This window comes from Danio rerio, chromosome 4 (genome assembly GCF_052040795.2).
Source record: "Danio rerio strain M-AB ecotype USA chromosome 4, GRCz13ab, whole genome shotgun sequence".
Lineage (NCBI taxonomy): Eukaryota > Metazoa > Chordata > Actinopteri > Cypriniformes > Danionidae > Danio > Danio rerio.
In genome coordinates this window covers 58,674,017-58,696,708 of record NC_141024.2, presented here as the reverse complement: position 1 = coordinate 58,696,708, position 22,692 = coordinate 58,674,017, and the positions used below count along the sequence as shown (strand labels likewise).

General features: G+C 34.9%; 1 protein-coding gene across 1 annotated transcript; it reads right to left on the bottom strand.

The window, feature by feature from the left end:
- Nucleotides 1-10,593: 10,593 nt before the first annotated feature.
- LOC148682224 (uncharacterized) lies at nt 10,594-20,134 on the bottom strand. Its single transcript, XM_088650622.1, has 3 exons — nt 19,968-20,134; nt 19,179-19,328; nt 10,594-12,896 (listed from the first exon to the last, which is right to left on the bottom strand). Exons 1-3 carry the CDS (start codon nt 20,080-20,082, stop codon nt 12,100-12,102), a joined length of 1,062 nt encoding a protein of 353 aa, XP_088506748.1. The 5' UTR covers nt 20,083-20,134; the 3' UTR covers nt 10,594-12,099.
- Between the last annotated feature and the right edge of the window lie 2,558 nt (nt 20,135-22,692).

The window sequence follows — 22,692 nt, the reverse complement described above, 5'->3', positions numbered from 1 at the left end:
GAACTTTAATGCTATCAGTGGATTTATTTATTAATCCACGAATGGGGATTTTGTTTCAGAAAGCCAATCGTCTGAAAGAGTATATAACGGGCCAATGAAATGCCAATTGAATTGGCAGCATAAGCTGTCACGTGTGCCTAAGCACGTGTGCCTTATTGCCAATTAATTTCGCATATGAGCACAGGGAAAGCAAGGAAATGCCATCCTTTTCGCTTCAGAGACTATTACAGCCTTCTGAGAGAGTCGATGAGGGTTCCTCCTGCTGTAATCCAGCGATTTCGAGTGAACGAGAGCATTCTCCCGATCCTGAGTGCATACACGCAGCGACAGACAGTCGAGCTGGGTTTCTCCCTTACCTGGCGTTCTTTGGGTCTGGTCCTCCAGAGCGGTGCGTATAAAGTTGCAAATTTCACAAAAAGAGCAACACAGTTGTGCAGCACGTCCTTTTCAGGATGGCGCTCCGACCATGCGTTTCTGGATGCGGTGGTTTCCTGTCCCAGGATGATGGGCACGGGTACTGCGTTGCATGCCTGGGGGTCCAGCATGTTAATGCGCTGCTCGCGGGCAGTTCATGTCATCATTGCGATGCCATGACTGTTGCGCAGTTAAGATCACGGCTAGCCTTTGCAAAAGGGCGAGCCACCCCAGCTGTCCCCTGCACTGCAGCGGGCAATCGGGCAGATCTGAGGGTTCCAGTGGGAGATAATCCGTCGCCTCCGGGCCCGCGGATCTCCCGCTCCTTCAAGCGCTTGTTGTAAAATAGGAATAATTTTTTATTATTTTTGTCTCTTTTTCTTTTAATCAAACAATTATCTGTATTGGTCATGTAAGGGTCATATATTAACTGAACTTCTAATGTTGTGGGTGAGTGCTGTGCGTACTAATTAGCATTTTTGCAGAAGTAGATAGATGCGGGTCCAAAATTAAATTCAGCTCTGCAGAAACTTCCTGTCTGAATAGAGGTGTTAAAACTGAACACAGAACACAGAAAGATGTATGCTTTGGTGTTGTGCGGATGATTTGTAGAAAAAGAGGAAGTATGTCGAAGGTGCGGCCAATGGAGGACTGAACAATGACTGACAAGTGACGTTACACCAAAACTCCACCTGTTAAGATCAGTTGTGTATATATGCTGGAGTCAGGAAATGTATGTTAGTTGCGAACCTCCTGAATGTAATTCTTGTATTGCATTGGGGTAATGTAACCCAGAGCTCTGTCATCGAATTATTCATTTGTATCTAATAAATTACTAATATTTTATTATGAGTTATAATATTATGAGTTTAAATGTATATTTGCTTAAAGTGTTAACCAGTTTGTAAATATTAGGGTAGTTTAGAATAGCTTAGAAGAGTGGTGCAGCCAGGGTAACTGCGAGTGTAGTTTGAAAAAGACTAGTTTAGAGTATTTTAGTATAGAGAAGTGGTGCAGCCAGGGTAACTGCGAGTGTGGTGCAGCCAGGGTAACTGCGGCTTCAGGTATTATTATGTTTTCGTCATATGGCATTCACTAAGTAGATCAGAACAAAAGTTGATACATTTTGACTGTTTTGCTTGTTTGGTGGAAGGCTGTGCTCCTACACTGAATTGAATAGAATACCATCCTAGGGCGTACTGTTCAGGTGACTGCTGTCTCTGCGATTACTGTGATTTTACCTGAACTGAACCACAGTTTACCTGAATTTTGGACTATAAGGGCGGGAGTCCGGGGACGGGCCAACGGGTGGTCCCAACAGTCCGGGTGCAAGCCCCAACGTTTTAGGAGGTCCAAGCGTTAAAGACAGCTATAGGGTCAGATTGTAAATAGTCTAAAAATAGGGACAGTTTAGTCGCCGAGGTTGTGACTGTGTGGATGATTTGCTTCACTGAAGGTGTGACGCTGTAGAAGATACAGAAAAAAAGTCAACTCTGTTAAGGTGTGGTCGATTAAACAGACACAAGAAATTTAACTGTGGAAGGCGAATGTAAATATAAAAAGAAATTGACACTTGTATAGAGCGCACATTTTTTATGTAAATGTTTGTCTGTTCCGTTAGTAACTAACAGTTGAAATAAGCATAGTGTAGAGATATTTAGCCGGCTGTATATAAGCGTATATGATATTCAATTAAATGTCATTTAGAATTGTGAAAGTTCAGTAATTGGGAAAGTACAAGAAGTTTGCAAGTGAAATTTTATTGTTGAAAGAGGATAAATACATTTTGTTGATGTTGTATGTTGTGTAAGTGCAACATACAGACGTTTATTAGTGTGTGTGAAAAACACTCTGTAAAATTGAGGAAGTGAAAGTATAAAAATTGATAATTTATTTGATTAAGAATATTTGATTAAGAAATGTCCCAAACAAAATTAAAAACTCAATGGGACAAGTGGTAAATGATTGGAACTAAGAAGAAAAAAATGTGTCAAGGAAATGAGAAACAATATATGAGAAGCTTAAATGTGAAAATTGTGTAAAATATGTGAGTAGAGCAATGATTGAACAGTAAAATTGGCTACAATTTTGAGAAACAGATATTTTGAGTTTTATAAAGTTAATAACATAGCAAAAGTAGGCCACAAGGATGTTGTGGCAGTAAGAAATGGAAAAGATTTGTTGGAATTTGTAATGTGGCATGATTTTGGCATTTGTTGGAATGGCTGTAGAAAGACAGATGAGGGGAGAAAAAAGAGGAAGTGCTCAGGCAGACAATCTTAGACAGACTGACAACAAAAAGGAAGTCAGAAAAAAGGAGCCACTCCTTTTCATGGGGAAGAAGCAGTTGAAGTAGGGGCAGAAGAGAGTAAATTATATTAAAAGAGTATTTAAAATTGTTTTGATTAAATAATGATAGACTGTGATATAATAATTAGGGATATAGTATCAGTTACAAAATAAACAGATCTATTACAATGCGGTATAAAAAAGACAAGTGAAATAAAAAATAATGGGAAATATGCTTAATACAGTTATATTTGTTGAAATGGAATTTGAAGCTATACGAATGAAGATATTCATAAAGAAATGAATTTACTAAATAGAGGAGGATGACTTAAACAATAGACCAGTAGTTGTTGACTAGAACAATAAGAACAAATAAATTAATAATACTAATAGGAAAAATAAAGAGAAATTAAAATACAACATAAAGACCAGCTACTAAAGAAACATAAGAATATATACATTAGAGAAAAAATTAGGAAAATGACTTCGAGATGAGCTGTTAAACAGCAAAGAGATAAAATTGGCATAAGTCTCTGGTCGATGAAGAGAAAAATTAGAAGAAAATGTGACAGTTTAAAATTGATCAACTGACGAGTTAATGAGAAAATATGTAAGGAAGATAAAAAATATGGATATGAAAAACTTAAAAGCTTAGAAATAAAGAAATCCAAGTTATGGTTTGATAAGAAAAAGAAGAAGATATGTTTAAAATATATTGAAATATGTTTGAAAAATATTATATACATAGAGAGAGAGAAAGACAGAGACATTAAACAGATGAGATAGAAACTAGAAAAATAGTTGGACTTGTAACACTTTGGGGAAGTGACACTTTGAGGAACTGAGATTTGGTGTGAGAGGACAAGATTGAGTTTAGGGGCAAAAACTAAATAGAATAATAATATTAGTAATAATAATGATTTAAAAAAAAATTGTTATGGCTTACATTGGCTGTTTTTATCTATGAAAGTCAGCAGCATAAGACTATCTAGGCCATCATCTAGGGTCAAAGAAAAATCATGGACACTTAGTGGATGTTAATGAACAAGATGAAGTGAGTTCAATTTCTCTATATTTAAAATGATAAACACCAAGAAAGAAATTGATAATAAAACATTGCATTTCAGATATAAAAAAACATATTAAACAAATATGTGGGGTCAATGCCTAATATGAACCATGAGATATAGCAATAATGTTGAACAATTATATCACATGGTAGGCCATGTCATAATTTGTGTTTTATGAATAATAACCCAACTGTGTCTTGTTTTTTAGTCTCCACCATCGTAGTGCCCTACAGCTTTGCCTGCAGACTAAGCAGACCATAGCGCTGAGTGGATGGGAGTGAAGATGTCGAACTTTACTTAAAACTATTATTGGAGGTCAAATTGATTTTAAACTTAATAAAACCTGTCTCATTGGTAAATTCTAGAATGTGGTCTCAATGGCTCACATGGTTCTTTAGTGCATGATTCCCTAACATCAGAGATACCAAGTTCTGAAGGAAAACTGAGAAGGAGGTTGCAGTGGAGAAGAGCAGTAACTGGTCTCCATGAGACATTATTCCAAAGACGGGTAAGACTCTCGTTGGCCAGCGGGAGCGACCTAAGCCAGGAATTTTGTCGCAGAAGACTAGGCACCTGTACAGGTAGGCAGGTGTTGAGTGAGATGGTTGTGGAGTGGAGCAGTGATGCTTGAAAGGCCTAGAGCATCCGAATATTGAGGGGCACTGTGAAAGATCAGTGGTCCGCCTCAGAAATGTGGGCTCCTCCAAACTGGACCACAGCGAACTGCTAATTATGTCTGGAGATCAGACACTCAGAAAAAGGAACTTGTGGGTAAAGTAAGAGGCAGGGTGTTGTCAAGCAGGCAACGTGCACACATAGGGCTCAACCTGTGCAGTGCACATGCCCTTTTTAGTCTTGGATAGAAAGTGCCCTTCCAAAATGATCAAAAGTGCCCCCGCGACGCGGTACACCCTCCGTCCAGCCCTAACCCTTCTGTAGGCGCGCGAAAACACAGCTCTTGAGTACGCACGTAAAAACACAGCTCTTGAGTACGCGCGCGACAACACCGCTCTTCAGTACGCGCGCGACAACACCGCTCTTCAGTACGCGCGCGACAACAACCCAACCCCCCCACCCCCCCAATGAATGAATCTCTAAATGTATAATGTTGAAATGATATTTAACTATGTTTGCAAATTTCCATAGGTTTACTGATACAGGGCATGAACAGGATATAGGAGGAAGTACAATGTATGGTGGTGACTAAAGAAGAAGAAACAACTATTGGTAACTGAAGAAGTAATTTGAATTATAAATTTTGATGAAATTGATTATTTAAGTAAAGATTTACTAAAAGCAAAATATTATGTTGAATAATCTAAATTAAGATGGGATATTAAAAACTAGAAAAGGTTGGTAACAGAAAAAAATATTTATGGGTAAAGAAGAAATTGAAACATGAAAAATTTAACTCACGTCATCGGGTAAAAATTAATAGTTCTAATCTGATAAAAGAATTTAAACATAATAAGAGAGTTTAAGAAAACAGATTTTCTTTCACATGTAACCATTTGAAGAAGTTTAATGATGAAGTCAAAATACAGCTGAAAGAAATGGATGAGAAAATGTAGTGATTTTTAGTTAGCTTATAAAAGTATATCAAGATTGTATGGGCAACTAGTTGAACCGAAATGATGTAGAACTAATTAGTAGCCAAAAGAAAATCATAAAAATGATTAGAAGAAACTAAGTAATAAATAGTTGAGAAAACGAATTATCAAAATTAGTGTCAAATTCAAAAACTGATTGATTGTTAGTGAAATACTTAAATGGAGAATTGTAAAATTAGCCAGCGTAGTGAAGAGGTAGTACGCCGTTGAGCAATTAAGAGAAACACCTAGACAAGGTCATATGGAATCTGTTTTAGAAATTTTATTTAAGCTAAATTTTATCTGAGTTACAAACATAGATGTGACTAATTTAATTTGAATACAATTTTACAAGAAAGCAACAAACAAAGGAAGATTGTGTTTAATTTATGATTTAGAAGCAATTAAGGAGAATAGATTTTAAAGCTGAGGTTAATAGTGTATGCAGAAATATGGTCATACAGATGAAAAAATGTAAAGTGATAGATTTTTGAATTATCAGAGAGAGTGGTGATGATTTAGTATGTTGATGAAATTTTACTCTCAGAAAAAGAATAGACACCTAATTGATTAAAATGAAATAGGTGTTATGACATTTCCATGGAAATAGATTTAAAGGAAGTAAAAATTATAGGTGATTAGATGACATGCCTCAATATTAGGAAAAGTCAGATCACTAAATAAATAAGCCATTTCAAATAACTAAACTGGTGAATGTAAAACACATTGTAATAAGACTAATATGAATTATAGACTTAAATTATATTTAGAGATATCAGAAACTGCAAGAGAAGAATGAGGGTGAGGTTATAATTGATTATAGAGATATGGGAGAACAGGTGAATAAAAATATATCTGCTAGTCATGATTGACAGCTATAGTGAATGGCTAGAGGAGTGGCCAGCAAGCAAGGAGGACAGTCAGACAGTGATGAAGTGTTTAATGAAAGACGATTTAGAAACAAACAGATGTTGAGTAAGAATTAGATTGGATAATGATAAACACTGAAATAATGATTATTTTAAATTGCAGCAAGTAATGGGCCGGAAGCATGAATTTAGGGATGGTGTAAGACTAATAATAACAGGGAAAGGTAGAGAAAATTGATACAAATTTAAACACAATTGGCAAAATTCTGTGCACAGACCAAACTGAATTGGATAAAAATCATGTTGAGGGGTATTAGTTTGTTATGGAACAAAACAATGAAATTAATGACTTTTGCATTGTTTACAGGACTGCAGTTTTGGGGACCTGGTGCAGCTTGGACGTGCAGTAGATCACTTATGTAGAGATTAGAATATGACAAATTAACAACTTTACTTCAGACTTTTCTAAACAGGTTGCTGAAGGTGTGAGGCTGGCCAGAGTAAATTGAAAGTTAACATAGGGGTGTAAAAACGGCCTGGAGCTAGGCCCAGGCTGAAAGGGGGATAAAACACAAAAAGGGGATATCTGATATCTAATTGGAGTGCGTAAGCATGTATTGGTGTGGGAGCTGAACACGCTGCACCACCAATGCATGAGGCCAACTGTATATTAGATACAGGCCAACACAAAAAGGGGAACCAAAAACCACATTAAATTCTAAAATAGAAAGAGAAAATAAGACTGATTTACTAGCAGATGACAATCTGACAGAAAGTGTGTGATTAAGTGTGTATGGACGTTTCCCGGAGATGGGTTGCAGCTGGAAGGGCATCCGCTGTGTAAAACATATGTTGGATAAGTTGGCGGTTCATTTTACTGACAGTGGTGACCCCAGATTAATAAAGGAACTAAGCCTTAAAGAAAATGAATGAATGAATGAATGAATGAATGAATTGGACCTATTAGATTGGAGAAAATTGAGAAAAAATAAAATGAAACACAATTACATTTTAAAATTATTTTATTTTACACACGTTAGTTTTTTGGAATTTTTTGAACTATTTTTATTATTTTATTTTAGACATATTATTTTTTTATCTTTTATGGGAAGACATTCTTAATGTTTTTTTTTATTATACTTTATTTTAAGAATTTTTTATGCTTTTTATCTTTTATTTTAATACCTTTCTAATGTTCTATTATTTTAAGACATTTGTATGTTTTTTCATAATCTTTTATTTTAAGACATTCAATGCTTTTATATTTTTCATTTTCAATGCAAAAATCTTTTATTTTAAGATGCTTTTTGAATCTTTTATTTTAAGACATTTTTAAGATTATTTTATTTTAAACACATTCTTATGAGTTTAAGATTCTTTTATTTAAAGACGATTTTAAAATTCTTTTATTTGAACACATTTTTAAAGATTATTTTAGTTTGAGCCATTGTTGTTATTAAATCTTTAATTTGAAGACATTTTAAGATTTCTATTTTAAGCCATTGTTGTTTTTGAACCTTTTGTTTGCAGAGATTCTTAAGATTTTTATTTTATTTTAATCACATTGTTGTGTTATTGATTTTCCTATTTTAAGACATTGAGAGAAAAAATCTCTAGTTTAAATATGTTTGAATTTTGGTTTTAAAATTTGGTGACAAGTCTGAGTTGTTAGTTTAATAACCTTGTTATGATTTAGTTCTGAACTTTTCATTTTAATAATTGGTTAGTTTAATCCTACTTTGAAGCTGTTGATTTTTCATCCTAAATCTTGTAATTTAGGTTCAATATTGACTTAAAAATGTTGAAATTCAGTCTGAACTAAGCAGGGGGATTATAATTTGTATTAGTGAATTGCTGATTTGAATTATGTTGTTAGAATTTTGAATTTCTAATTCCAATCATATTTTCACAAGTGTTGATCTTAGATTTTATTCATACTGTGGGATTTTCAATGGGAGTGCATTTCCTTTTGATCAGATTTTATTTTTTAAATGTTGGAGTTTTTAAATTTTATTTACATTTTTATTATTCTCATTCTTATTTAAATTTTGGTGGGGAAGAAGAAGAAGAAAAAATTAATTACCTTTATTGATAAAGTGTATCAATAGAAAAGTTAAAGAAATTGAGTTAAAAGGGTTTTTGGGCATCATTTAACATAATGAAGAAGCACTAGGATGTTAAAGATTGTTTTGAATAAGAGGTAAAACAGAGATTTAGGCAAAGGCCTGCAGAAATGACAATTGGACATTTTTGTGGGGATTTGATTATCTGATTTTGTTTTTGTCTGCTCCAGAGAGGAGCAGAAAAGGGGAATTGTTGGAGAAAATGAATTTATTTTTATTACTTTTGTATTTTTTTATTAGAAAAATGTTTAGACTAACAACAGATTAATCAATCTTTCTCTTTTGTATTATAAAACGTCTTGACCAGACAAACTTCCTCTTTTTTACTGTGCTGCATACTTTTTAGAAGAACTGCTGACAAGTGGAAAAGCAGAATAAGAATAAATTGAGGGTGGGGGCCTTTGTTCCAGAACTATAGTCTAGACATGTCACAAGTTGTCCTGATGCTTGTAGAAGTTGTGAAATATATTAAAGATGCACATAATTGTTCAGTTCTGGTATGCAGAGAAAGATTGCAGAAAGAGGAAGTAATGTCCAGGGGTTGCAAAGAGCCAAGGGACTGCAGAATGACTGATAAGTGACGTTAAACCAAAACTCCACCTGTTAAGATCAGTTGTGCATATATATACTGGAGTCAGGAAATGTAAGTCAGTTGCGAACCTCCTGAATGTAATTCTTGTATTGCATTGGGGTAACGTAACCCAGAGCTCTGTCATCGAATTATTCATTTGTATCCAATAAATTGTTACGATTTTTGACATTTAAGAAAAACCTCTCCAGACCTTTTCTCTTGAACACGCATGGAATAGGCTAGATATTCCAACAAGTACTTCAATTAATCTTTAGTGGTAATACTATAGTTGCTATGATAACACAACAAGTGTAATATAAACAAATGACCCAGTGCTGTATTTTTTTTCACAATATAGGGTATATTATTCTACAATTCACCACACGTTACTGTAGTAAAACTACACTGTATTTTATTAACTATTCTCAATACTACAGTATGCTGAAGCATCTCTGGAGAGCAAAAGCATGAAAGTAGGAGGAAACAAAAGACACAAAAATTGTGAGTCTGCACCGTCCAACGGAGCAAGAGCAGATCATTCGCACGTGTTCGCACGAGTTTTGAGAGCTCACGAGCAGTTTTGTCCACGAACAGAGGAAACCAGTGCATGAGCAAATAGATTCGCTCTCTCGTATTACATGACTGCGCTCCCGACTTGTAATACTGTGCTTACGACATTTGACAGTGAAATAATGCCATACTCAGCCAGCCGAAATCATGTGGCATGCACCCACAGTGAACCTCCACAAACACAGCAATGACGTCAAATTCGCAGCACACACTCAAAAACAGAAAGCTGATTGGCTTTAGCAAGTTGACCTAATTTGTAGTTTGTAATAACGGAAATTACAATTGGACTAGTAAAATAAAAACGACATCACCAAAAAAACCTAGCAACAACAACAAAAAAAGAATTTAAATTAATATTTGATTTAGCGTTACATGGACATCAGAAAAATAAGACCCGTGTAAAAATATTTAAGACCTAGAACAGCCAATTTAAGACTTTAATTAAAAGGCCCTAAATTTTGATATTTTTTTAATTTTAGACTTTTTAAGACCCAGCGGAAACCCTGTAATAATGAAGAACTTGGAATATTATTACAACACTTTAACTACATGATATAGGTAATGCAAAACAAAACCATAAGGTTAAAGAGTCAATGAGATGGCAGGTCTTGACATGAGGACTCCTGAGTAGCCACAGCATCCTGGGGTAGCTAGCATAACAACTTTTATATACCCATCGATGAGTAATGTCAATCTGGAGTCTTTGGGATCATCAAAGTGTATTAATATTGTATTGTAATACCTGTCGCTCTGCCTAAATCATAAAATATTCATCAAGTTTGTATTCTACTCAAAAAATTAAACGTAGTAAACTAGAAAGAATCTTGAACCTAAAATTAAAGAAACTTCATTAATAAAAGATGCAAAACAGGACAATTGAATGGGCTTTCTAAACTTGATGCCCTGGTATACTGCAAACTATCCGTCCTGGAGCTCCACCTTCTTGTTGATGTGCGGTGTCTTCCTAGTGATTTGTTTCTCGTTCAGGGAGTCAGACAGAGAACATCATCCAAAACAACACTAGCTACATGAATACACTGGAGAGTGGAGTACAGACCTATCCGCACCTGTACAATAACTTGCAAAGAGACGCAGAGGTGCTGTTTGCCAGATGTTTATGAAACTGTTCTTCTCTCAGTCGCCATCATTGTGTTTACAGTAAACGCAAAGAGTGCAACACATTTACAACCCACCTATTGCAGTGTAGGAAAACAGTACATCGCCACTCAGCCTTTTCAAACATTATTCAGACATGAAACATCCTGTGCACATAAGAAAATGTTTTGCTGCATTCATGTCATGTGTGCAGCTTTTTGTCCAATTCTGTAGACACTGATCAGATCTATACAGTTTCTCTCCAGTGTGAATCTCTCCTCGTCACAGTGTGAACACTTGTACGGTCTCTCTAGTGTGAATCGTCTGGTGCAGTTTCAATTTTGTAATAAAAGTGTTCTCACACTCAAAGCACATATACTTCCACACCAGTGTGGATCTTCACGTGTTCATTAAGGTTTGCTGATCAGTTGAAACTGTTCTTACACTAGCTATGGTTCCATCCACCTATTTTATGCACATTTTGCAAATGCGCATAAAAAAAACAGTTGATGGAAACGCCATGATGCGCATAAATTTTGAAAATGTGCATAAAAAACTTATGCACCTAACTGGGTAGGATAAACTTTTTATTCGATAAGAATAAAACTGAGATGGAAACACTTTTACCGCACAAACTCCAGCACGCGCATTAAAAAAGGTCATGTGATTTGTTAAAAGAGATCATGTGGTGCTTAAAATGTGTGAATGGATAAAACGTCAGGCTGAGCACATTATAAAACATCTGAAATGTTATTTTGGTCATTATAAAACGCCTTACCATTTCAGTATTAATGTTATTATATTATTAATGACCTCCAGAATCAAGAGCGCCTGTGGTCCGCGTCTGACATCTTCAAACGCCACTGCGCGCTCACTACTTGTCAGGATTGTCTTCTGTGGCGCATTTATTTAGAAAAGATTGATGCAGCTTCTCCTACTGCAGCAAATGCAGTTTTTACTGTTGATATTTGGCGCAAGTTAATCAGAAAGTGACGATTTTGTTCGCTTTGACTCGTTGGATGGAAACGATGCTTCATTCGCACAACTTTTATGCGATAATCGAGTTTTGCACAAAGTTTATTCGCATTTTTGGATGGAAACATAGCTACTGAGTGCATGTGAATGAGTTCTCTCCAGTGTGGGTCTTCATGTGTTTATTAAGGTTTGATGAGTTACTAAAACTCTTCCCACACCAAAGCTGCGGTCACACTAGAGTTTGAGCATGCAACATTCTGTTGTACGGCACTGTGAAAAGGGGCAGGATTAAACAAGATGATTAGATATAAAAAAAGTGAGCGATTGGTCCATAATATACATTTCTGTCCAGAGAGGTCATGTTTTGATCTTCGAGTCAAGTGATATGATTTTGCAGGTCAGAGTTCACCAAACTTGAACTTTGCAACGCAGTGAACTGCAAAACTTGATACACGAACTTGCGTTTCATGTCTGATACATTCACATGCGTATGAAAGGAAGTCTATGGGGAGAAAAGTCCAGTGTGACCGTGGCTCAAGTGCATGTGAATGGTTTTTCTCCAGTGTGGATCCTCATGTGTTTATTAAGGGATGATGATCGGCTGAAACTCTTCCCACACTGAGTGCATGTGAATGGTTTTTCTCCATTGTGGATCTTCATGTGTCTATAAAGGTTTGATGAGCAGTAAAAACTTTTCCCACACTGTGTGCATGTGAATGGTTTCTCTCCAGTGTGAATCATCATGTGTAGATTAAGGGATGATGAGCGGCTGAAACTCTTCCCACATGGAGTGCATGTGAATGGTTTCTCTCCGGTGTGGCTCATCATGTGTAGATTAAGGGATGATGGTTTGCTCAAACTCTTCCCACACTGAGTGCATGTGAATAGTTTCTTTCTAGCGTGAATCCTCATGTGTGGATTAAAGTTTGATGACAGGCTCAAACTCTTCCCACACTGAGTGCTTTTGAATGGTTTCTCTCCAGTGTGGATCCTCATGTGTCTATAAAGGTTTGATGAGCAGTAAAAACTCTTCCCACACTGACTGCATGTGAATGGTTTCTCTCCAGTGTGAATCATCATGTGTAGGTTAAGGGATGATAAGCGGCTGAAACTCTTCCCACACTGAGTACATGTGAATAGTTTCTCTCCAGTGTGGATCCTCATGTGAATATTAAGAATGTGTTTTTTTCCAAAGCTCTTCCCACACTGAGTGCAGGTGAAACGATTCTTGTCTTTCCTTTTAAAAATACCATCAGTCTGTAAATGAGTTTTTTCCTCAATTTTGACATGATGTTCCTCCTCTTTACTCCCCTCATTCTCTTCAATAAGGACTGAAATAAATAAATACAACAGTTTTCATTAAATCCTAAAAAATCTTTTCAATTCTGAAAAGTAAAAACACACTGGAAAGATTGTCTACACACACTGTAATTTGGATGCACATTAAATGTAAAATAAATCAGATCATATTTTGTTTAGTCCATTAACGTGTACACATTTAAGCAGATTCAATTCAATTCATCTATATTTATCTAGTGCTTTTACAATGTAAATTGTGTCAAAGCCGCTTAACATAGAAGTTATAGTAAATTGAATCTGTGTAAGTCCAGTTTTCAGAGTTTCTCATAAAAGTCATTTTGGTCATATTAATAAAACAGAGATTTGAAAGCTGTAAATGGGCTATTTTTATTTGTAAATATAATTACAAAATGTTTTTTTTTGTAAAGCAGACTGGGAATACTAGTCTATTCTGTGCCTGACTGGTAAACGCATCAGAAAAAAAGTCTGAGGTAACAGCTGAACACACAGCTGAATATTTGCCTCTCAGACATGAGACATACCTGTAGAGCATCTGCATAAACGCTGGAACGTGCACCTTTCCAGAGATGTATAGTAACAAAGTAGAACTACTTCACTACTGTACTTAAGTACTAAAAGGCAGTATCTGTACTTTACTGGAGTATTGTTTTTTCTCCTACTTCCACTTTTACTTCAGTATATATTTTTGATGAGTTAAATATTTTTACTCCGATAGATTTTTTATGTGCTGCATCGTTACTCGTTACTATGGGTGTTAAAATGATCGATATCTGTTCAGTAATAGATCATGACCGGTTATTCCATACTGACGTCATTTATCTCCTATGCGCGATGTCGCAATACTATGGCAGAGGCGAGGGCGAGTAAAGGCGGCACAGCACACAAGCCACTATCTCACTATACTGAGAAATGCTGTAAAACTCCATCTCTGGAGATGGTGAATTATGTGGACATTATGTATGACTTGTAATCATATTAAATATTTTTTATTTTCGTAAAGTAAAACTACACAAAATTTCCTGTAAGAGTTGGGTTTAGAGATTGGATTTGGGTTTAGAGCAATCGAAAGTACAGTTTGTACAGTATAAAAATAATTGTAACCTATGTAATGTCCCCACAATTCACAAAAATGTGTGTGTGTGTGTGTGTGAGAGAGAGAGACAGAGAGAGTATAGTATGTGAGTGAACATGCTGAATTATCTCATCAGTGAAGGGATTTTCTGGTAAAAGGGCCTGACGATGTGAGTTCTTGTACCATAGAAACTATTGACATTCATCAAATATCTACAAAAAACATGGCAGTATTTGCCATTTAAGAGGTTATCTTTATAAGTTGTGATTTTCACACATTAGTTTTAAAAATTCATTATATTTACTCCGAAACTATCCTAAAAGTGTTGAAAAATATATATATACTTAAGAAATGATTTCAGTATATTCATGAATAAAGAACAGGCTGTGTCATATTTATTCTGTGAATGATCAAAAGTTTATATTTCTCAGCAAACAGTAAATTTATACTGCAGAAATGTATGATATGAAATCATTAGTTTTGCTTTTCTACCATAAAGTGACAAATCAACCATTTGGTCGAGCACAGGGGCGGACTGGCCATCTGGCGGACCGGGCACTTTACCGGTGGGCCGACGTACTTTTTGGGCCGGGCTGATCATCGTCTTATGATCTGATTGGCCCATAAAAGGCTTAGCAGCCTATCGCTTTTTTCTGCCTTATTAATTGACGCTCCTGTGATTTGTGACTCTCTGAAAGTAGATGCTTTTTTTTCCTGGACAGACAGACCGGGCCGCCCCATGTGACACTCTGCAGCCCATTGGCTCTTTTCTTTATTGACATTAGGCTGGTCCAATCACAAACTCCTATTTTGGGCTCTGTGTGAGCATGCGTCGTCTGTGTGTATTTGTCAAAATAGTCGAGAGTCAGAGAGAAGAAACGCAAGGGAGGCGCAGAGAAATCGCGGGAAATACACCGGCGTTTCATTTAGCGGTTCTGAGAAGTTCTCCTTTCATTCTAGTACACGGCTAAAAACGCAAATCACGTGACCACACACTCTCTTTCAAGAGCTGGCGGGTGAGCATAAACCCCAGGTGAGAGTATAGTGCATGTCAGACAGTTCATCTGCTGGATGATCTCATCTCACTATAGTTGTTAAACGTGATATTGAATTCATCTTGTTGTTTTGGCTGAGTGCAAAGATAAGCAAATATATTAATTTATGTAACCAAGTACACTGTAAAGTATCCTGTAGAAAATATTAATTTAAAAGAGAAATCTGTGATGGGTGTTCTTAGCTCTCTCTCAATATATATATACACACACACACACACACACACACACACACACACACACAAACTCTCTGCATGCTGGTATAGCACTCAAGGAAACTTACAAAATATAATTCACAAACATATGTTTCAGGAATCTGGTTATTTCAAAGCTGATGAAATAGAAAGAATTTGATTGATAGAATTATTAAATCTGTTAAATAATGAAAATGTGTTATACAAAATATTAGTTTATATAAATAGACTATATAAAAAATATAAGAACTATTTAATGTTATATCTTTTAACTTAATGAGGTAATTACATACACAAAAATAGTCAGAAAGAACCTTTAAAGGACAATTAAGATAAAAAGCAACCAGAACTTTAAATATACTCAAACAACTCTTTTCTTTTGCAAATATTAATGTAGCCTATACTCTTTTTGATTTGTTTTTTAATTATAATTATTATTCTTTTTCTATTTTGTTTATTTATTTATTTATTTTTTTACGATGTGGATTTTGGGATTATTTTGATTGTTAAATATTCAGCATATACAAAAAAAAAAAAAAAACTGATAAAAGTTAAGCTAACCCCCATGAACTAAGTCTGTATATATATATATATATATATATATATATATATATATATATATATATATATATATAGTCTGTTTGTAAAGGAAAAATAGAAAAAGAATATTATTTAAAGAAAAGTTATAAGAGCCTGGAGGTATTAAGTTTGCAGACATTTGTAGGAACATACATCTATTGTGTGCATTTTTGGCAGTTGTTTCTTGTCTTTTTAATATTGTCCATATTAATATCGGAATTATATCGTATCGACCGAAATTAATAAGTATATCGTGATATAAATTTTTATTTTATTTATATCAGCCCTAATTTAACAACATATTCCCCGACTTTGGTCTTTTGAATCTATTACTTGTTCTCAGGTAATGTGTTTTGGCTGAGCGCAAAGATAAGTTAATAATTAATGTAACCACATTCTGTATATTCACTGATCGCTTGCCTTTATTTCCTATTATGTATAAACTTATTGTACATTATACTTTTATAATGGCCATTATTGGTTATTAAAACTGATATTCCGCAAAAGAGAGGGTATGTTTAGCATTATTAATGAAAATTAAAAGAGGCAGTAATGTTACAGGCTCTATTTTGTTATGAATATGCATACAGTAAAGATGACGCTCTTATATGAATCTACATGATGCATTTCTGCTGTCTTTTAATTTGTTAATATCAAAACAAAAATAGCAGTTCCTTCTATCATGTTTTTATTTTATTGTTAAGATAGTGAAACAATGTATTGGATGATGGGAATAAGGATTTAAAAGTACATTGTTCCCTTTGAAGATTTAAGACAAGTCCTCAAGAGTCTGTTTTCCATATCAAACTTGCGAAGTCTGAACTTACAAGGAGAGGATGCAGGACTGAACTGTGTGTTGGCTACTTAATATTGAGAAAAAGCCCCAGAGAGGCGAATGTCTGCAGCCACGTCTCCATCTTCAGATGTCTCCGTCCCGCCCCTATCCGTACTGAGACAGAGCAGCAGCATTTTAGAATGAAAACGGCCTCTTCAGCGTTTCCAAAACGCTCAGTTTTAGGCACTTGAAAACTCCGTAGTATGGACGAATGGCACAACCGTAGCAAAACTTAGCATTTTCAAACTAAAATGCATTAGTGTAAATGGGGGGGCCTAAGAGGGAAGTTTCAAGAAAGAAACTGAGGGGAAAAAAGAAGTTTACATTTTTTTGTTTGCAGTTTATTTAAGATATATTTAACTATCACACAAAATAACTTGAGATACACTTGTGAGAGTCAGTACACTGCATACAACTCTGTAAACTATATAAACTTACATATAGCAAATCTACTGATAAAAGTACTTATAAATACACTTTACATATAACTAAAGGCAGGGATGTCCAAACTCAGTCCTGGAGGCCCGGTGTCCTAGGGACTATTCCATAAACCAAGCTTACAGAAAAAGCCAGGTTTATTTTGGTAAGTCAGGTTTATTAATGGCGGATTCGGTTTCATAAATCAAGTTTACGATAGTTCAAACTTAGTTACCATGGCAACTTATGCTGGGACACTAGCCTGGTTCGGGGCAGGCTAAGTCTTAAGTTTAAGCCTAATCAAAGTAATGTTAACATTCACCTGCCATATTCTAGTGCCATTTTAATTCACTTAACCTCTTAATAATGATTAAAACGTTAAAGTCACTAAATAGCAAAAAAAAAAAAAAAAAAAAAAAAAAAAAAAAAAAAAATATATATATATATATATATATATATATATATATATAATTTTTTACTTTGCATTGGTACTGAATAATCTAATGTATATGCACAAATCTATTATTGTAAAGCATCCTGTAGAAAATATTAATTTAAAAGAGAAATCTGTGAGGGGGGTTCTTAGCTCTCTCTCGAATATATATATATATATATATATATATATATATATATATATATATATATATATATATATATATATATACATACATACATACATACACTTTTTTTTCGGCTTTGTGCTTTTATTAATCTGGGGTTACCACAGCGCAACGAACAGCCAACTTATACAGCATATGATTTATGCAGCGGACGCCTTCACTGCGAAACATTCATACACACTCATTCACATTCCTACACTATGGACAATTTAGCTTATTCAGTTCATACCATAGCTAGCGCATGCCGCATGTCTTTGGATTTGGGGGAAACCAGAGAACCTGGAGGAAACCCACGCGAGCATGGGGGTAAGAAAGACACTGAATAATTTAAAGAAGAAGACTACATTTCTTAAATAATGACTTTAAAGCTGTAAAATGAGTTGAATAATCGGGAGATAATCCGTGCTGTGCAGCAGCCTCACTTTAATGTAAAGATATTTTCCCACGAGCCGTGGGAAACAAGTGGCAAAGAGAAAGCAACGATTTGCAGCAGATTCGGTAGCAAATTAAAAATCCCACCGCTTGTGTGTACACGGCTCTTTGTTTATTTTAAACCTATATGCTTACATTTAGAACATTTTGTACATTACAGTTAGCCTGCAATGCATGAAAACTTTTCCTTGCAAGCAAGAATTGAAAGTAAGCGCAAAAGTATTTTGTTTTATGACAAATATTTAATTTCATTTTAATAGGCGTATATAATAGCCTATGTTTAAAAATATATTGCTACTAATGTAGTCTATTGAACAATCTGCAGTTTCGCGGCTCACTCGCTGTGAACAGCTGTGTCTCATTTCAGATCTCTTTCAGTTCTTGAAGTTGCCATGGTAGCACACAACATAATCGATGCATCTATGCTCGACTTTTAAAGTTTCATGACAGAAACGTGCACGAGCAGTTATCTAGATTATTTAAACTGAACTCAGACTAGTCAGATCAAATGATCTTCAACTTGCTGTTATGGAACCAATTTAAGCATGGACGTTTAGTTCAGCTCATTCAAGTCAGGCTTATGACTTTAATCACCGCTTTTTTTTGGCCAGATTGGGTAGAAAAACATGAACAAAGGAAAATAAAGACTTGTTTAAAAAAGACACAATACAGCACAATATTTCAGTAAATTTAAGACTTTTTAAAGTCTAAAATGTTAAGTCTTTTATGAGAATACTGTAGGTCAAATATCATCAGCTCAGTTAAACCTTCTATTGATTTATTGTTTTTATTTATTTTATATAGCGCCAGTGCTCAAGGACAGTTTAAAAAAGCAAAAGAACAAGAAAAGCAATAACCTTAAGAAGGTAGAGAAAATGGGAGACTAATAACACATAAAAGAATGACAAAACACATGAGAACAAGTGATAAAAGAAACTCATTCTTGTCTTTCAATGAGTGCTTATGTGCGTTTAGGAGAACTAGGCAGCACACTCAGGGCTGCAAGATGGATTTAATTTAGTATTCTTATTATTAAAATATATCTGAATGAGGATCAAATGACTGAGTTGGTCTTTGAGAATGAAAACTAACCTGTTTGTTCTTGCAGATCTTCCTGTTTGACTGTGAATGTTTCTTCAATCTTCACATCTTCACTCTCCTCTTTAATAAACGGCATCTTTATAACAGTGTGGAGATCAGTCGCTTCAGCAGGAGTTTTTCTCAGCGTTTTGACACTTTGTCCTGTTTAAAATGAACAAAACAATAAAAATGTCCTGTTTAAAATAAATAAAACAATGAACAGAAACAAAATAACTTCTCTTCAACACTTGCTTCAACAGTTTCTTTTAATTATCAAAACGAAATCAGGTAAAACATTTCTTTAAAAATAGAGGTAAAATTGGTTTTATATTAACACATTCTGACTTTCCCCTTAATAATATAATTTCATTAAAGTATTATTTGCAAACTCTAAATAGCGAAATCATATTAGCAGCCAATGGCTATCAAAGTACAGCATTGTTCACAGTCAAATAAACAGTGTTAATGATGTTTAGAAGTCACACTTGCATGCTAATTCCAATCAAATATTCAAAGTAACATGGTTAACAATATAGAGACTTCTAAATGAACAAATGTGTGAATATAAAACCAACTTTACCTCTATCAGAAAAGTTTGGGAAACCCTGCTTTAAAACACTCATTACACCCTTTTCTGTTTCAAACAATAGCCCTCGGCTACTGAGAATAAAATAGTACTACACTGTATAAAGGGTTTAAATATTATTTTCAACATCAGGTAAATAATTTAGCATCGGAAGTAAAAAATCCTGAAACTTTAATTAAATCGGTTTGTATCTGTAAACATTTTAAAGCACAAACCTTTCTCCAGTTGAATCACAGCGCTGAAGCGGCGCCACCTGATGACGTCACACGCCACGCCAAAATAAGAGTCTTTATTTTGTTTTGCTTTTTTGCCACTTACTGTTGCAGTCATGACTTATTGATACATTTCTCCCATGTTTTTCACTTTATACTATTTCTGCTCTCTCTCTTTCTCTCATATTTCACATTTTAGGTGCTTTTTTGGCATAACAAATAACTGTACATTCATATTGCCAAAGCAGTGCAGCGTCACAGCGTACGAACAAGAACAAATATAATACAGAGAAAACACAGAAATAAATAAAATAAAAATAGATTAATAAAATTAAAAATAAATTAATAAAAATAAAAAGATTAATAAAAAATATTTTAAAAAATAGATTAGATTTCTCTCTCTTACACACACACACACACTTCGGTATTTTACAGTTGATCAAAAATTTTTAATTAAACATTTTAAGACAATTTTGTTTCATATAAATTGTTGTCTCTTATTTTCTGTTCCACGTTTCCTGCCATTCTTTGGCAATATCTTCAGTGATAATATTAAATTTACCTTTACTTACAGAATCATTAAAGGAGTAGTTCACATAAAAATTACAATTCTGTAATTTACTCATCCTCCACTCGATCCAAACCTGTTTGTAATGACCTCCATCCTCCCTATCCTTAAGTCACCACTAGAGGGCAACGCCTATAAATTGGCCAGTAATTTGGGTTTAGTAGCTTTCCCTCCAGCACCTCATAATCAGCATTGGCCGGTGTGCAACAGGTGTTTGTTGCCTCACGCTGAAAAATAAATATGAACAGCATACTCTAGCAGCTAAACGAATGAGAACAATTTAGCTCCCCCTTTATGGCAAAGCGGAACGAGGTATGCTTGTTTGTTTAATTGTTTGCTGGTACTTTGTTGTTTATTGAATTGTGCACTGTGTTTGAATGGTGCACTGTGTTTGTATTGTGAATGTCTGTGTATATTATGCTTTACGTTCTTGTGATTGTTTACACTGTGTTTTTTTTTTCGGTTTGTGTAGTTTTACAGTGTTCTTGTCAACACTGTGACAAGTGAAGCATTTCAGTGTTTCATACTGTTAAAATAAATCACCGTGCAAGCATCTCTGCCTCCTTCTTTGATGCCATGGGGCTGCTACACTGTGTGAGTTTCTTCTGCTGAAATGAAGAGAATAGGCTACAGGGTCAAAAAGCAGCCACTATATGGTTCAACAGCTCCTACTTTTTACATGGCTGCTTTTTTCAACATTTTCTGCAGTGTTGGGAGTAATGCGTTACAAAAGTAATGTATTACAGTAATGTATTACATTTTCCTGTAACGCAGTAGTGTAAGACATTACTAATACATTTTCAGTAATATTTTACTCGGTACATGTTCAGTAACGCGTGCGTTACAACACACTTTTCGCCCGCAAGACATTAACAAATAAAAAATACCGCAGTTCTAATTCCTGTTCGTGGCTAGAGAATATATGCGCGTGCTGTCATTAATCTCCCTCTGGCAATGGGACCTTTTTACTTTGAACGCGGAATGATTTCAGCTTCTGAGCTCAAGGTCCGGGGCTATTGGCTCAGCCCGGTTCGCAGTACGCGCAGCGGAAAAGCGGCAAATAGATGAAAATGGCAGAAGACAGTGCATTCGCGAGATGGACGTAAGTGCATATGGCGTTATTTCACTGACAAATGTCGTAAGCTCATTCATGTAATACGAGCGAGTGAACGTGCCGGTTTCCTCTGTGGACAAAACTCCTCACGTTCACTCAACACTGGCTGGGCTGCTCACGTGCTAAAGACCTGCTCTCGCTCCGTCAGATGATGCAGACTCACAATCTGCCTTGTGTTTCCTCTTCCTTTCGTTTTGTTGCTCTCCAGAGATCCGCCTTTTTAATTGTTATCCCAAGAATTTTATATGGTTTATATATTGCTACACTATTTACCTACAGGTTAAGATAAATTCTATAATAAATACTAGTGTTTTTGAGTATTATATATGCCTATGTTTTAGGTTAGTATTTACAATGAATGCTTAAGCATACTGTCGTATTAAGAATAGTGAACTCATAAAATTAAATATAAAGTGTAGTTTTACTACAGTAAAGTGTGGTGAATTGTAGTACAATCTACCCCATATTGTAAAAAAAAAAAAAAAACTACAGCACTGGATCATTTGTTTATATTACACTTGTTGTTTTACCATAGCAACTATAGTATTACCACAACAGGGTAATTAAAGCACTTAATGACAATATGTGTGTTCAGGGGCCCTGTGGAACAGCTTCTTCTCAAAATGAAGATGATGGCAGGGAAAATGTCCTCCACAATCTGATCAACAATGTGGAAGACAACAGACACTAGTTCACTTTTTTCAGTTGCCATAAAAAATGTGATTAATAATGAGATTTATTTGAAGAGTGAATAGTACAGTAGGCTATAATACCTTATCAAGTGTTTCTATTAGTTAAATTTCTGCTTGCGTTAGTTTTTATTTTTTGTCTAATGCTTTTTATTTGAAATATCTCATCATATAACATACAGCCAACAATGTTATGGTTTATTAGATTAAAAATTATAAATCTATTTTAGTATTTTGGTTATTGTTAATAAATAGTGTACTAATATAATTCATATTAAAAAGCTTGAAACGAAAAGGGAACACAAGACACAAATTGTGAGTTTGCATATAATCTCACTGAGAGAGCAGTGTACTGAT

Bases quoted from the DNA above. Each gene is read 5' to 3' on its own strand.
- LOC148682224 (XM_088650622.1), bottom strand. From the start codon at position 20,082: ATGACTGCAACAGTAAGTGGCAAAAAAGCAAAACAAAATAAAGACTCT. The intron at 19,329-19,967 runs GTTTGTGCTTTA...CATTTTAAACAG, and splicing joins TGTGATTCAACTGGAGAAAG to GACAAAGTGTCAAAACGCTG. The intron at 12,897-19,178 runs GTTAGTTTTCAT...TATTTATTTCAG, and splicing joins AGATCTGCAAGAACAAACAG to TCCTTATTGAAGAGAATGAG.